We start from the raw sequence: 16,935 nt of genomic DNA, 5'->3' as shown, positions 1-16,935 counted from the left end.
AGCCACCAGGATTCAGGGAGTAGAGAGTGGTGTGATGGTAGGAGTTACCAAAAAGCTAAGACCTCTCCCCTGTCCCTCCCCATTCAGTAAATGTGCCTGAAATTCCCTCTTTGCTACCCTGTGCTTTTCGTTTATTGTCATTGCCCCTATTAAAATAATCTTGCAGCTTGGTGTGAATGAGCCTGTGGCATTCTTCCCTGAGAAAAGTATTGATAAAAAGTCAGAGTAAAGATGGATGAGGTTGGGATGGGGGTGCTACACCAGAAGATACTGTTGCCCTTATCTTTTTTTGCCCAAAGGCCCATCTATAACTTTTGGGGCTTTTGACTTACTATGTATTTATTAATTTGCTATTGAATCCTGCCAGTCCTGTTTTCATGACCTGAGCCGAAGGCAGTCGCTTAACCAACTGAGCCACACAGGCGCCCTGCCAGTCCTGTTTTCATTCCTGTGACCTCATCTCCCTACCTACATTCCCACCCTTTCCCTTTATCTTGCACTAGTTTTTGCTTTCTCCCTCGTCAAGCTGCACACACTTTTTTAAGCCCCCATTTGGTTTTTCCTGCTGCTTTCCCTCATGTTTTCAGAAAACCTTCTCCTTCTTTATTGTCTTTGGTGCATGTGAAGGGCTGTCCCCAAAATGATGTGCCACAAGGAGGAGGAAGGAAATAAAATCTGCATCTGTACAGCTTATGTATAGCCACAGAAATGAATAGTTACAGGTGGGAGTAGGCAGTTTAGCTTCAGGAAGGTAGTAATCCATCCTAAACCTGGCTGATCATCAGAATCAGCTGGGTAATTATTTAAACATACAGACTATTGGGTCCCACTGTAGACCAACTAAATTGGAATGTGAGGGGCGGGGGCAGGACACATACCTTTCTGTGATCAGTGGTCTTCAACTTTAGCTGCTCTTTGGAATTACTTGGGGAGATTTAAAAATCACCAGCGATTTTTTGGTAGAGATTCTCCACAAAGATTCTGACTAAACTGGTCTGGGGTATGGTTGAGCTTTCTTAAAAAATCCCGAAGTGGAGAACCATGCCTCAAGTGACTGGTTAGTCATTGTTGGAAACCCATGACCTGGTATTTATATTACCTCCTATTTGTGGTAGGTAATATAAATAGGAGGAGGATCCTTCCTAGACCCTGGAAATTCACAGGATGCCCGAGTAGGCCTACACGAAAGAGCTGCAGGAGTTAATTGACCGCAGATCTCATAGAAAAGACAGCCGGAAAAGGAAAGATTGAGTGAATGTGACCATAGAAAAGCAGTGAATTGGGCGCCTGGGTGGCTCAGTTGGTTAAGCGACTGCCTTCGGCTCAGGTCATGTTCCTGGAGTCCCGGGATCGAGTCCTGCATCAGGCTCCCTGCTCAGCGGGGGGTCTGCTTCTCCCTCTGACCTTCCCCCCCCCCTCATGTGCTTTCTCTCTCTCATTCTCTCTCTCAAATAAATAAATAAAATCTTTAAAAAAAAAAAAAAGCAGTGAATTAACTCCTGGGTCCTCCTTTCTGCGGCCATAGTGATGCTTTGTCTGCGTCTGAAGTGTGCCCAAGTGCTGTGGATGGAATTTGTGCACCTCTCCTCTCCCCAAACGCACATGTTGAAGCCCTCACCCTCTATGTGACTATATTGGAGATAGGGCCCTTAGGAGGTGACTAAGGTTAAATTAAGTCTTAGGGTGGAATTGGAGTGTGAATCCAATAGAATTGGTGACCTCGTAAGAGGAAGAGAGCTCTCACCAGAAACCAAACCCTGCTGGAATCTTGATCTTGGACTTCCAGCCTCCAGAACTGTCGGAAAATAAATTTCTCTTGTTTAAGCCCCTCAGGCATCCCAGGCAGTCTAAGACACCACGCAATCAGTGTCTCACTTCCTAACATCTGTTAGCTCCTCTTTGATAGGCCTGTGCTGTTCCTGCCCACTTCCCATGCTCCCTCTCTCTCCCTGAGACATGTTCCTATCCCCTCACTATTCATGAGAGCTCCCCTGCTCCAGCCCAGCTTTGTAGAAGATTGGCAAGAGGCCCTCTTTGGATGGTGGCATTCCCAAACAAAGAGTTCCACCCCCTATAGTCCCCCTGCCACAGTACATGAGTGTTTCTGTCTTTGCCCAGCAAGTGTGTGCTTCTGCATTCATTGTGAAAGGTACGATGGTAATGCCCTTCATCAGTTATTTTATTTGATCCCCCCAGTACCCCGGTGGTAATAGGAGCACAGATCAGTCTGTTCCCATACTGCTGGTGAGAAAACTAAGGATGAGAAAGGTGAAGTAGCTTACTCAGATTGAGTACCAAAGAATGCTTGCTGTGGGGCAGGACGTCTCAGTCTTGGCACTGTTAATGTTTTGGGCCAGATGGTTGTTGTTGGGGGACCGTTGTGCATGTTGTAGGATGTTTAGGAGCATCCTGGGTCTCTATCCACTAGATGCCAGCATCTCCCAGTAGTGACAACCAAAAATGTCTCCAGACATGGTCAAATGCCCCCTGGGGGCAGAGTCTCCCATTTGAGAACCACTACTATAGGGGATAGGCCTCCAGATTTGAATAGTAGAAGTGTTGAGGTTTTTTGTTTGGGAGGAGTTCTTTGGCCTAGCCTACTTTTATTTATATTTATTAAGCACTCTTATGTGCCAGGTGTTACCTTCTCTCTTTTAAATCAAAAGAGTATCCCTTTGAAGTACATAGTATTATTTCTCACTTAGATGATGAAAATCTGACTGAAAAACTGACTTGCCCAGTCAGTATGTGGCAGAGTCAGGGCTGAAACCAGGTCTGTCCTACCCTAATCCCTTAGGCCTTTGCACTATACTGACCCCATCACCTCTGTGGCTTGCCCTGTCTCTTTAAGGAAAAGTCTAGAAACGTGCATCAGTTCACTTCTTTTTGTCCATTCTTATAGATATACTCTTATCCAGAAGGCATCACCATACCCTTCCAGACTTCAGGGAGCTGGAGGAAGTCTAGACCCAACCTGTTATGGAGAGATTTGTCCTGAGATGACTATAAGGAAGCATTCTCAAAATAGCTTTAAGCAAGGCTTATGTTAACTCATCTCTTGTCATTTGTTGGTACTTTTCCCATTTAATTTTAGTGTGCTTGTAATTTTGTCTGTGGCTCAGATTTGTGAAGAAGTGGGTAATCTTGCCGTGCTTCTTTTGGCTCCAGTGATGAAAAGATGCAACTGCCAGCACTTATCTTTGTTTTGGGGGCCAGAAATTGTACAGACATATGAACTGATTTTTTTAAAAATAACATTTAGGTATTTTTAGTGCATTTTCACAAGTATTATATTCTCCTTAAATCTCCCAACCTCCTATGGAATAAGTAGTTAAAGGTTTTAACTACTTAAAATGGAATTATCTTAACTCCATTTTACAGGTACGGCTGAGAGAAGGTTATATGACTTACCCAAAGTTAGTGCCCAGTAAGGTGGTGAAGCCAAGACTAGTACCCACATCTGTTTACTTCCACTCAGATCAGAGGGTTTAGGCCTCTTCCCACCCTCTGCCGCCTCTTGGAGCTGGTTACTCCAGCTTCCTCAACCAGCGGACCTTGTAATAAGCAGGAGAGTTGACCAGTGAGTGCTTCCTTTTCCCTGACCTCAGCTACCTTAAAATATGTGCCAGAAAAGACTAGCAGAAAAATACAAAACATTAACAATAGCAGCTATTTGTCAATAGAGAGATGACGGATGATTATAATTTTCCTTATATTTCTCTACAATGAGCATGTACCTTCCTTTTTGTAATTAGAAAACCAGCAAAAGGAGCTCCTTGGTGGCTCTAGTCAGTTAAGCTTCTGTCTTCGGCTCAGGTCATGATCCCGGTCCTGGGATCAAGCCCCACATACGGCTCCCTCTCCCTGTGGCTCTGCCTGCTTGTGCTCTCTCTCTGTCAAATAAAATCTTTAAAAAAAAAAAAAAAAAAAAAGAGAAAAAAGAAAACCAGAAAGAAAGGATTTGGTATGGTACAAAAATACTGAGCCTAGTGAAAGCCAAAGGGCGGTCTTGAGGAAATAAGTAGAAGGCTCCCATTGGCTTCTACAGAATTGAGGAAATATCAAGGAGGGGAGTAACTGTTTAGTGGGGAGAATAGAAGCAAGTTATTTACTTCTTTCTGGTTGTTAAAATAGAAAGTGAGATAGACCCTACTGCAGTTTTAAGTTTTCCATCTCTACTAGTGACTGGAAATGTAAGCAGAGGAGAGTGGAGGGAGAAGCCATGCATTTTTATAACTTTCAGGACAGCAGAGACAGCCAAAGGGATTAGTGCCAAGGATTTTTTTTTTTTTTAATTTTAAAAAGTTATTGAGGGGTGCCTGGGTGGCTCATTCGTTAAGCGTCTGCCTTTGGCTCAGGTCATGGTCCCAGGGTCCTGGGATCGAGCTCTGCATCAGGCTCCCTGCTCCACAGGAAGCCTGCTTCTCCCTCTCCCACTCCCCCTGCTTGTGTTCCCTCTCTCGCTGTCTCTCTGTCAAATAAATAAAATCTTTAAAAAAAATAAAATAAAAATAAAAAGTTATTGACATTTTCATTAAAGAATATTATTTTTGAAGTGCTGCATCTACTATGCACTGGAGGGTGGGTGTCCCTTAATGTGCTAAGAAGTAATTGTCAGATGTTGTAAGAAATGACCCAGATGGGACTGGAGCAGTAAATGAGTTCCTGAGCAAGTAATGGTGCCACTGTGACAGAACACTGTCAACCAGCTATAAGATCAGCAGGAGATAGTGGAAGAAGCCTTAGCCACAGGATGCCTAAGGAGTTTTTAGTGCAGGGGGTCAAGTGACACATGTTATTAGCCTGATAGTATGTTACTTTAGAGGAGAAGTTATTTTGGAGTTGAAATTGTACCTTTTCAGCAGTCTGCAGATGATTATCTGATTGTCGATAGTTTTATCCAAGTATCTGACCTTTTTACAAATTTCCTTATGAAGTCTTTCTTAATTAGTATTTTTTGAAGGTAATAATATAGATGCTTTAAATATATATATATACATATGCCCACATAAACACTCACATATATATAATTTTTAATTTGGATTATCAGCTTGAACAGATTTCTACTTTTTTTTTAAATATTTTATTTATTTATTTGACAGAGAAAGACACAGTGAGAGAGGGAACACAAGCAGGGGGAGTGGGAGAGGGAGAAGCAGGCTTCCCATTGAGCAGGAAGGCTGATGCAGGGCTGGATCCCAGGACCCTGGGACCATGACCTGAGCCGAAGGCAGACGCTTAACGACTGAGCCACCCAGGCGCCCCTTGAACAGATTTCTACTTAAAAAGTTTATTGATGATTGTAAAACATTGATTTATTAATCTGTGTTAATTGATTATATTAATCTTTATTAACAAAGAAAAACTATTTTCTAGGCTTACCTAATCTTTCTGCTTATACAGTTCATCTTTCCACTTTCTGTTGGTAAAGATTATTGTCTTTTGTTACTAAAAATGTCATATTTTATTCTCTTTGACATTTTTTTTTTCAAATCAGCTTGTTTCTAAAATTTTTACTCTTTTAACAACTCTTTCTCTCCACTTTAGTTCCTAGCATATCAATTGCATGTCGCTTTGGTATTCATTTCTTAACTCAAATTGAGTATCTCTATTTTGAGATGCTTATAACCTTTATAAAATGATGTTTACTGCATTTACTAAGTACCAGGACTGGGAATAGAGTGATAAATCAGACACAGGGCCCCAACCCCACTTCAGGTTCACAGAAGAGGTAGATTTGCCCCAGATCTCTTCCTTTTGGTAGTTGATTCTGAGGTCTTACACATCTTGCCCTTCTTTATATCTGTTGTTTTCTGTCTTTTGAAACTATATATGCCTCTTGACTAGATCTCATGTTGAGAAACTACATTTCTCTTCTCCCTAGCAATTACTTATTTTTTATGTCCCCCCTACCCCCTTCTTTTCATACTTCTCTTCATTCATTGATCTATTCTTAGTTGCTTCTTGCTTATTCTCCAGTCTTGTATTTGAGAGAATGACTTTTTAACTTACCTTCTTGAGCTGCTTCATTTACCTTCTACATTTGGCTCTGAGGCTACACCAGGAAATACTCCCCTTGGCTGGCTTCTACCTTAACTGTAACTTAACAGTAATAATACATCTTTTTTCTTGACTTATTCTTTTTTCTGTCTTTCCCCAAATTACTCTATTATTTTAATTTCTTTCTTGAATCTCTTTCTGCTAATTAAGTCTGCTTAGTGCAAGAATCTCTCTGAACATGGAATTACTGGTATCTTCAAAATGGACAGAAAGAGAAAAGAAAACACCCAGAACTTGAAACTTCTAGAAGTTTTGTTAGAGCGTAACCATGTACCTCAAATATCAAAGATAGATAAGTCCCCAGGGAATTCTTTCTCCTTCTAGGATACACCCAGTAAGTAGTATTGAATTTTTAATGAGTTCAGAGAATATGGCTTCAGTTTACCACAGTTGAGTGGGGACCAGCTAATGATCTCCATTCAGACACTCTGGATGCCAAATATTGTCAGACAGACCTGATCATATCCTTTCTCTAAGATGATCACTCAGGAGACTTGAAGCCATTCTCTAAGACCCAGTCTGGCATGTCTTTAAAACAACAACAGCAAGGGCGCCTGGGTGGCTCAGTTGGTTAAGCATCCAGCTCTTGATCTCAGCTCAGGGCTTGGTGTCAGGGTTGTGAGTTCAAGTCCTGCATTGGGTTCCACGCTGGGTGTGGAACCTACTTAAAAAAAACAAAATTAAAACAACAATAAGTGTTACACTGAGGAATGTATAGAATTGTTGAATTACTACATTGTACACCTGAAGCTAATAAAACACTACATTAATTATACTAGAATTAAAGTAAACAAGTGTTAGATAGTCTTCATCCAGTTATTAGTACCTTTTTTCTGGGAATCTAGCTGTGTATGTATGATAAAGAACATATAGTTGTTTTTTGCTAGAAGCTTAACAAAGCAGAGTGGCTTTAATTTCTGGAGAGAATTGCCTCTTTCTGCTTTTGGTGCTTCAGAGGCTTTGTGCTCATCTCAGCCTTTAGGAACTCACAGAATGCCTCATGACTGTGATCATGTGGTTGTGAGGAAGGGGAACTCATGCATATACTGACAGCCGCTTCTCAAATAGCTCATCAGAATTTGTGTCTCTGTGTTCCATGACCAAGATTTTACTTCAGTCTTAGAGTGATTTTCTCTCATCTTTCTAAATAATCTCTAAAGGAACCTCTGGGAACCCTGTAAAATCAAAGTCCTAATATGATCTGTTTTTACATCATTATACATTATTTCCTCAAAAGATTAAGTGAATCTTTAAATCTTATATTCCAAAATAACAAGTTACATATTTTTGTACCATACCAGATCTTTTTTTTCTAGTTTTCTAGTTACAAAAATGGAAGTACTTGCTCATTGTAGAGAAGTATAAGGAAAATTATAATCATCCATCATCTCTCTATTGAGAAATAGCTGCTATTGTTAATGTTTTGGTATTTTTCTGCTAGTCTTTGTGGTGTATATTCACGTTGTTGAGGTCAAAGTGTAAAGATTATTTGTATCCTAATTTATTTTCACTAAATGACCATATCCTACTGAAACCATCTACCCTAGTCCTTAAGAGGGCCCTTCTTTTTGCTTCTCATAATCTAACTAGAAATTAAACGCAGTGACTTCTCTGAAAGAGTTCTTGGTTATTGTGTGAGACTAGTGGGAGATGTGGAACACGATGATCCTTTTGCCAATGGCAGCATTCTTTGGAGATGTGCTGCATGGTCCCATCTGCATGGTGTCTTGTCTTTCCATGCTATGACTGCATCAGACTTTATTTTGTGAACTTGGTTTCATGCCAGGAATAATACTTCAGACTAACAGTCTCTACGACTCTTTCCTGTTCTCAGTGCCACCTCTTCCCTCTGTGATTGGTAATCTATTGTGGCTTGACTGCCACTTTTAGAGAAACAAGGATGTGCTCATCCATAGCCTTATTCTTTCAGAATCTTTCTGTATCTGCACTGCCCAATAATACAGTAGCTACTAACCACATGTGTCTATTGAGCACTTGAAATGTGAGTAATGTGACTGAGAAACTGGATTTTTTTTTTTTAAGACTTTATTTATTTGCCAGCGAGAGAGAGAGAGAGAACACAAGCATGGGGAGCGACAGGCAGAGGGAGAAGCAGGCTCCCAAGGAGCCTGATGTAGGACTCGATCCCAGGACTCTGAGTTCATGACCTGAGCCGAAGGCAGACACTTAACCATCTGAGCCACCCAGGCGCCCCTGGATTTTTTGTTTTAATAAATTTTAGTTGACACATGTGGCTAAATGGCTACCATAGTGGATAGTGCCACTCTATCATCTCAGCTGGTTCTGCTAGTTACTCTTACGGAGAGGACAGCTTATATCTTTGGGGTGTGTGTGTGTGTGTGTGTGTTTTACACCCTGGGCTGTGTTTTTTTAACCTCTCTGTTTTGTCCTGCCAGGAGTGTAGTGGATGGACACAGAACTGTTTCTTTCTTTCCTTTCTTCTTCTTCTTCTTTTTTTTTTAAGATTTATTTATTTATCCTAGATGCGGGGAGGGGCAGAGGAAAAGGGAGAGCCTTAAGCAGACTCCACCCTGAGCACGGAGCCCAACACAGAGCTTGATATCATAACCCCAAGATCATGACTTGAGGTGAAGCCAAGAGTCGACTGCCCAATCAGTTGCGCCATCCAGGCTCCCGGATACAGAACTGTTTCTAAGAGGATCTTCTTGAAGGGATATGGGACTGCTTCGCACTCCTTTGGGATCAGATATCTAGATCCTGTCTGGAGGGGCAGTTTTTGGGAAGGTGCTTAGTAGCAGTTCTACTGGAAGCCATTCTAGACAGAATAGAATATGTTTGATAATACGGTTTCTAAATAATGAAAAGTTTTTTTCCAGGGGAGGGGCATTTACTTTATGAAAGATCAAGGCAGAATGGTTTTTTTTTGCTCTAAAGCACATTATTCATTATTCTTTTTATATACTCTTAGGTCATATTTTTTGCAACTCTGGCATCTGAAGTGCTACAAAAATGCCTCTGAGTCATTGCATTGATTTTTTTTTTTTTCAGTCAAACATTACTATGATATAATCTCTTTTTAGAAGCTTGGTGAATTCTTCTTGGATCTTTTGACTACGTTCTACTTTTTAAATGACTCAATGACTTGTCCTTTTTCCTATCAGCAATTTCACAGGATGCAACAGATATGCCAGTGCATTAGGAATCTGGTTTTGTCTGTCTTTCCCTCTTTCAGTGACAATACCTTTTTCCCTTGTTCAATTTATGACTCTTCCGGGCACCTGGGTGACTCAGTCGGTTAAACGTCTGCCTTCGGCTCAGGTCATGGTCCCAGGGTCCTGGGATCGAGTCCCGCATCGGGCTCCCTGCTCAGCGGGAAGCCTGCTTCTCCCTTTGCCGGCCACTCCCCCTACCTGTGCTCTCTCTCTCTCTGACAAATAAATTTTAAAAATCTTAAAAAAAAATTTTTTACACGTCTTCCGTTTCTTGTCCATCTATATCTTTGTTCTCCTCTTGATCCTTTAATTCCTGGTTCTGGGCACCCTGGCTCCTGCCCTCCTTTGCTCTTTTGAGGGTTGGCCTTCAACCCTGTTTTTTTCCAGGTACTTCCTAGGTGGGTTGTGAGTGTGCTCTAAGACTCTGATCCATGTTTTACCCTCTTTCTGCAAGTTCTCATTGCTCTCTTTAGGTAGGGAAGCAGGAAGTACAAACTTTACTGGGCAACCGGGCTCCTTTCCTTTATGGTCACACAAACCCCGCCAAAGTGTAATCTCACCTTTTACTAACATATGTTAGGAGCCCACCCTGCCTCTGAAGCCTTTTGATGAGAACCATTTTAGTTTTATGGCAACCAAGAGGCTGCACGTGCACTGCTTGCACTGTGAACTGAATTTGCTGCACATTTGGGGAAGCCACGTGGGGAAACTGACTGTGTTTTCTGCCTTCTGTTGACAGACTGGTACACGAAACTTCCAGGACTTTGACTGTCAGGTAAGGACTGTACAAGCACCAAAGGGGGCCTATGTACAGGATCTCTGCATTGCTTCCCTCCCTGTCCCGATGGCCTGTAAAAGTGGATCTGTCTTCATAGCTAATCATAACACTTCATGTTCTTTTGGTCATTGGATCAAGTTTATTTAAAATGATTTGCTGTCATGTTCAAAAATTGCCTGCCAGGTGCCTGTTCTATGGTTGTAGGTTACTGGGTTGAACTGTCACTTTGTGATTAAGATCTCCTCTCCTCAAATGATATCGGTAACCTCAGTCACAGGTGTTAAATGGAGGGTTGTCACTTTGCGGCAGAGGAGGTGGGGGAGGGGCAGTTTGGAGGGGAGACTTATCAACAAAATCTTTTTCTTACCTTTTTTTTAAGTTTTATTTATTTAGGTAATCTCTACACCCAATGTGGGGCTCAAACTCATGACCCCAAGATCAAGAGTCGCATACTCCTTTGATTGAGCCAGTCAGGTGTCCCAACAAAATCTTTTTCTAAAAGAAAAAGACAAATTAAGCATTATTAATACAAAATGCAGATTTCCTTTGGGTTTACGCTTGGAGATGCAAAATTCAATTTGACTCATTAGTATTTAATTAAATGATATTGTTCTTCCTAGTTGCTTTTGCCTTTATCTCTGTTGCCAATTTGAAAATCAGTAAAATGAACCAGCATCTCTCCATCTACCTACTTTATCTATTGACTGGCCCCGAAAGAAACGGGAGGAAGGAGTGAGTACATGGAAATGAGAACCTTATAAGCCTATGCAGCCTGAATGTCCTACTTTGGGGGTAGATGTCATAGTAGTGGCTATTAGAAGCAACATGAAGTAGAGTACTAGGCAGGGAAGGAAGGTGCTGGAAAACCAACTTCCTTGCTTCCAGGATTCAGCCAACCTGTACACGCATATGCAGGTAGTTATTTTTATTTTATTTTTAAGATTTTATTTATTTATTTATTTGAGAGAAAGCATGAGGAGAGGGAGAGGGAGAGGGAGAAGTAGATTCCCTGAGCAGGGAGCCTGATGAGGGGCTCTGTCCCAGGACCCCGGGATCATGACCCCCCAACCAAAGGCAGAGCTCAACCGACTGAGCCACCCAGACACCCGCAGGCAGATAGTTATTTTTATTTTATTTATTTATTTGACAGAGAGGGAACACAAGCAGGCAGAGCAGCAGGCAGAGGGAGAGGGAGAAACAGGCTCCCTGCTGAGCAGAGAGCCCAACGTGGGACTCGATCCCAGGACCTTGGGATCATGATCTAAGCCAAAAGCAGACGCTTAACTGACTGAGCCACCCAGGCATCCCCAGATAGTTATTTTTAGATAAGCATTTTTATATTAAGTACAGTGGTGTCTCTCTATAGCATTAGCATTGAAAGGAAGAACTAAACCAGTTATATCATCATAATGTATTAGGTACCTGCTACAGATAGTAAGCATACATCATCTCCAGTTCTTGGAGCACTATCATAAGGTGGTTTTTATTTTCCTTGTTTTACAGATGAGGAAATTGAGAATCAGGTTTCATAACTTGCCATTGGGTAGAATTACAGTTGCAAAACCCCACTCTTCCTAGATCCGTAGCCTATTCTTTCCAACCTGGAAATGTCTAGAACTGAGAAGTTTTTAAAGAGTTGTTCTTAAAGCTGAAGTTCTTTAACAGAACAGGTGTAACTTATTTTGTAAGGGGCAGGTTCATAGCATCGTTACAGATTTCTGAATCCCAGTGTCAAACACCTCTTGGTGTGACTATTTGGTACTTTATATATACAAGAGAATCAACCTAGTGATGTTAAAGAATCAACTTGCTGTAGGTCCTTTACTCAAAAAAATAAGTCATTTTTGGATAAGTAGTGGCAGTCAAGTTTGGGTTTACTTGTTTTTAATTTTTTTTTTTAAGATTTTATTTATTTGACAGAGACACAGCGAGAGGGAGAACACAAGCAGGGGAAGTGGGAGAGGGAGAAGCAGGCCTCCCGCGGAGCAGGAGCCCGATGCGGGGCTCGATCCCAGGACCCTGGGATCATGACCTGAGCCGAAGGCAGATGCTTCACAACTGAGCCACCTAGGCGTCCCTGTTTTTAATTTGATCTAACTTCAGTTATGGTTTGGATCTAAGTTGAACCAGTTTAATTTGACTGTTGTTAATATCTGATATAATTTACCTAGAAGGAGGTCATTTGAGAGAGTATGACAGTAAAATTCAAGGTGAAGAATTCCAGAAATAGAATACTGCTACTTAAAAGTATAGAAATGGGGTGCCTCAGTGGTTCATTCGGTTAAGTGTCTGTCTTCAGCTCAGGTCATGATTCCAGGGTCCTGGGATCAAGTCCCACATTACGCTCCCTGCTTGGTGGGGAATCTGGTGGGGAATCTGCTTCTCCCTCTCCCCCTCCCCCCACTCATGCGTGCATGCTGTCTCTCTCTCACAAAAATAAATAAAATCTTTAAAAAAAAAGTATAGAAGCATTGATTTTCACCAAATTGAGTACCTCCACCCCCGCCCAAATTAAATATAAAAAAATTACAAGCTCAGGTGCCTGGGTGGCTCAGTCGATTGGGCATCTGACTTTTGATTTCAGCTGAGGCTGTGATCTCAGGGTCCTTGGATCAAGCCCTACGTCAGCCTCCATGCTCAGTGGGGAGTCTGCTTGGGATTCTCTCTCTCTCCCTTTGCCCCTCCCCCCTGCACCCACTCTGTTTCTCTCCCTCTAAAATAAATAAATAAATCTTTTTAAAAAATATACACACTAAAAAATAGATAAGAAAAAAACAAAAAGTAAATCAAAATTACTTATTTCACTAGTGTTGCTATTTGGTTTATATCCTTTATGATTTTTTACACATAAATATACTTAGATATAAATGAAATTGAGCTTTAGAAATATAATTATGAATCAGTTTTTTTTTATTTTTTTAAAGATTTTATTTATTTATTTGACAGAGAGAGACAAAGCAAGAGAAGGAACACAAGCAGGGGGAATGGGAGAGGGAGAAGCAGGCTTCCTGCTGAGCAGGGAGCCCTATGTGGGGCTCGATCCCAGGACCCCGGGATTACGACCTGAGCCGAAGGCAGACGCTTAACAGCTGAGCCACCCAGGCGCCCCATGAATCAGTTTTTTTAAATTGAGGCTTAAAAATATTCTGGCAGGGGCGCCTGGCTGCCTCAGTCAGAAGAGCGTGTGACTCTTGATCCTCAGGGTCATGAGTTCAAGCTCCATATTGGGTGTAGATTACGTAGATAAATAAATATTTTTTAAAAAACAATCTGACAAAAACTTGGTATTTTTGGTGAAGCCTTAATATAGTAACATGTTCTGGCCTTGTGAAATCTAAGTTTTAGTTCAATCCTGATAAATAGAACAGTGGTGACTGTTTGTCACTGTCTGTCACATGTCTGTCACTGGTTTTAAATGTACAGGCGCTTTGTGCTCTAAAGAAGAAAAAAACATAGGCCCTTCTTTTTCTCTCCTCTCGGCACCTACAAATGCTCTTCTACCACCGTTCTTGTCTGTCTCTTTGTTAAAGGCTTATGTGGTGTTCTGGAGACTGAGACCCCTGGGTCAGGAGTCTAGCAACAGGTTGATAGAAGGCCCAAGAGCTAGGAAGTGTGGTGTGAGAAGTCTAGAGTGGCCTGGTTTGCCTGCAGGCGTCCCAGAAACTATTGGGCATTCTTAGGAGACAAAACAGACCAGATCCAAAGCCAGCATTGTCACTAAATGGAAAAGCATCAGCATTGGTGTTGACCATTAGCATAACTGTGGCACCATATTACCTGAAGCCATTTAATCAGGGCTTCCTTCTGATTTCTGTCTGCCTCAGAAAAATCTTTAAGGCATATTTGATGATGTCCCTGGGAAGTTATCTTAAAGTCGTCAACCAAGCTCACAGCTTCAGTCCAAACCACCTTTCCCTCTGTTTTCTTTACCAGTCAACTACATGCTTTCCGCCCCCCCCCCCCATAATTGAAACTATAATCAGAAGTTTACCATTTCTCAGGGCACTTGCTGGCTCAGTCGGTAGAGCATGTGACTCTTGATCTCAAGGTTTGAGTTCAAGCTCTACGTTGGGCCTAGCGCTTACTTAAAAAAAAAAAAAATGGCTTACCATTTCTCTTGGTTCTTTGATCATCCTAAGTGACTTCATTGATATTTAGCTCCCCTGAGGCAAATGGCAGTTATATTTGGATGTAAGATGATGTGGGAAGGGGTGGTTAGAGGTGACATGCTTAGGATTGATGAGAAGGGAGAAAAGAGCCTGCTGCCAGTTGAAACAGTGGATCAGCAAGTTTATTGTCCATTTATCTACGTCAGTGCTGCTTAATTCTCCTCTCCTTGTGAGACTGTTTAAAGGTTTAGAATTAGAGCTGAGATAGATGCTACAGCAGTATATATGATATATTGCTTTCAAAAATAACACTTATCTTGGGGCACCTGCCTGGCTCAGTCGGGAGAGCATGTGACTCTTGATCTTGGGGTTGTGAGTTCAAGCCCCACCTTGGGTGTAAAGATTACTTAAAAATAAAATCTTAAAAAATAAAAAAAACACTTATATATCATCAGAAACAAATTTAGAAAATTCAGAAAAGTATAAAAATACAGGTTGCCTGTCATCCTACCTAGCGATAACCATATTTTATTATATTTCCAGTTTTTACTTTTATGTTCTGGTTATTGAAAGAGTACATGCTCATAGTTGAATATTTGGAAAACACATTGAATTATAAAGAACTAGGAAAAAAACTCATAATCCTATAATTCAGGGACAACTATATTAATGTTTAGTGTTACGTAGATTTATGTGTGTGTGTATATATATATATATATATAATTTTTATAAAAGTGATTTTTAAGTTTATATGGTTGTCAAGCTGGATATACCCTTGTGTCCCCTTTTCTGACATAATATTAGAACACAATCTCATTTCTATATCATTTTTTTCTATATCATTTTAAAACACTCATAAACAAAATTTCTGATGGATGCCTATTATTTCCTCATTTGGCTATACCATAACTTAACTATTTCATTATTTTTGGAAATTAGATCACTTATAATATGTTCAGTTCACTGAACATTGTCATGCATAAATTTTGTCCACACTTCAGAATATTTCCTTAGGTGGATTCTTGGAATGAGCATATTTAGGGCTCTTGGCATATCTTATCAAATTGTCTTCCACTTCTACCAGAGGGGTACTCAATAAATATTAATGGAGAGTGAAAGCTGCTGTCTGCCAGGATATATCATTCTTGTAGAAGAGGCTAATAATATAGTAAACTCATAAGAATGGAGTTCTTGCAACTAGAATAATCCAGGCATGGCCAAGAGCTGAGTAATTTCATGCTAGCTGTTTAATTGCAGTAGCTGTTTAGAGGACTGATTTATAGGACCCAACTGTGAGGATTGGTATTTAGTACTGCATTTCAAATGTATATATGTGACTCCCTCTTCTAAAGGGGTTTAAACAGCTTTGAACTCTTTCCTTTTGAAAAGTTAAAAGTTCCTTAAGTTTTTATTCCTGGTACCACTACTACAATTTACTGGGCAACATACCTGATGTCATGAAAAGCAAAAGTTACAACAGATAAAAAGACCTCAGGAACGTCCATCTAATTGACACTGCATTGCATTAATCATTAATAACAACTTTAATCTCCTGCAGATCACTTGTTGAATGGGCATTGTTACAAAATAAGAATTACGGGAAATGAGTATCCTGAATGTTCTTTCCACAGAAAAGAGGTGTTTGGAGAGAGCTGGGATTCAGTTGGCTGCTATGTTCTTGTTAGAAAGTTTGACCAGCTCCGTGTTCTTCCCTGGCCTTGAAGGATGTGAATGTGGCCCCACTGCTTCCTTTATGTATATGTTTATATACACTCCTCACCCTCAGGAAAGCTAGAATTATAGCTGGCCTACTCCACTTCTGCCTTGTGCTTTTCCTTTCTGGTGGCCTTTGTTCACATTTCCTCCCCTTGAGATGCCCCACCTTTTTTGGTTTGATTTCATTGTGGGCATGGGCAAGGGGGAGGTGGATTTAAGTAAGTTATAAGGATACAGGTGACTTTATTCTCATTGGGGGGAAAAAGAATCTTACAGGAAAAACAGAGGTCCTTTTTATCAGCACCCCATTCTCATTTCCCTTTCCCCCTGTCACTAGAAGATTTTATTTCCCTGACGAGCTCTGTCATGTCACGGGCACAATGGCTGGCAACTTCCCCAAACCCACATTCTTCAGTTTAGCAGCCTCATTACTTAGGAGAAGATCTTTACCTGTAACTCTAGGGAAAAGTCCAGGGGTGGATTCTTGTTGGCTTAGTATGGGTCATGTGTACATTTTTGGACCACTCACTGTGGCCAGAGGGTAGGGTGTTTGAATTGGCCAGACCTGGACCCCCTCCTACCTGGGCTTTCCTACTTAAGAGAGTTCTGGACTGTTGCAAGTGGGTTAAATAACCATTCACTCTTTTTCTTCTCATTGTTAACTAAGAGTATGTGAGGAAGATATTGGAGTTGGTTTTGAAGGAAGAAAAGATATGTGCTGACACATTGTAAAAGAGGCTTTCAGATTCAGAGCATGATTTGTGAGAAGTCCGAGATTTGTGGGTGTTTGAAAAGTTAACAGTAGAAACAGTCTGCAAGAGCGTTGACTGAACTAGGCTGAAAGGTTAAGAGGTAGGAGGGAGAGAGCTGAACCTGGAGTCAGGTAAAGATGTCATGGAACTTTAAAAAGGAAAAGATGATCTGTTGATAGGCAGAAAGCTGAGTAATCCTGGAGGCAGATTCGTTTACTATGGGAGTAAATGAGATTATGCAAATGAACCTTATACCACTACACGGAGGTAAGGTAGTAGAGGTATTATATCAAAAATTCCTGTATAATAAAAACTGTACCCAAGGC

At 41.0% G+C, this 16,935-nt stretch overlaps 1 protein-coding gene across 1 annotated transcript in view; it reads left to right on the top strand.

Annotated features, from left to right (window-relative positions):
- NDRG3 (NDRG family member 3) overlaps positions 1–16,935 on the top strand; it is a 73,335-nt gene that overhangs the window by 18,355 nt on the left and 38,045 nt on the right. Inside the window, exon 3 of the mRNA XM_028118749.1 lies at positions 9,994–10,029. Within this exon, the coding sequence (XP_027974550.1) occupies positions 9,994–10,029 (36 nt within the window). The remainder of the gene's footprint in view (positions 1–9,993; positions 10,030–16,935) is intronic.

This window comes from Eumetopias jubatus, unplaced genomic scaffold (assembly GCF_037043125.1).
Source record: "Eumetopias jubatus isolate StellerSeaLion01/CBP00866 unplaced genomic scaffold, mEumJub1_p1.0 scaffold_9, whole genome shotgun sequence".
NCBI classification, from domain to species: Eukaryota; Metazoa; Chordata; class Mammalia; order Carnivora; family Otariidae; genus Eumetopias; species Eumetopias jubatus.
Note: the sequence above shows the minus strand (reverse complement) of the source record. Positions and strands in the feature narration are given on the sequence as shown.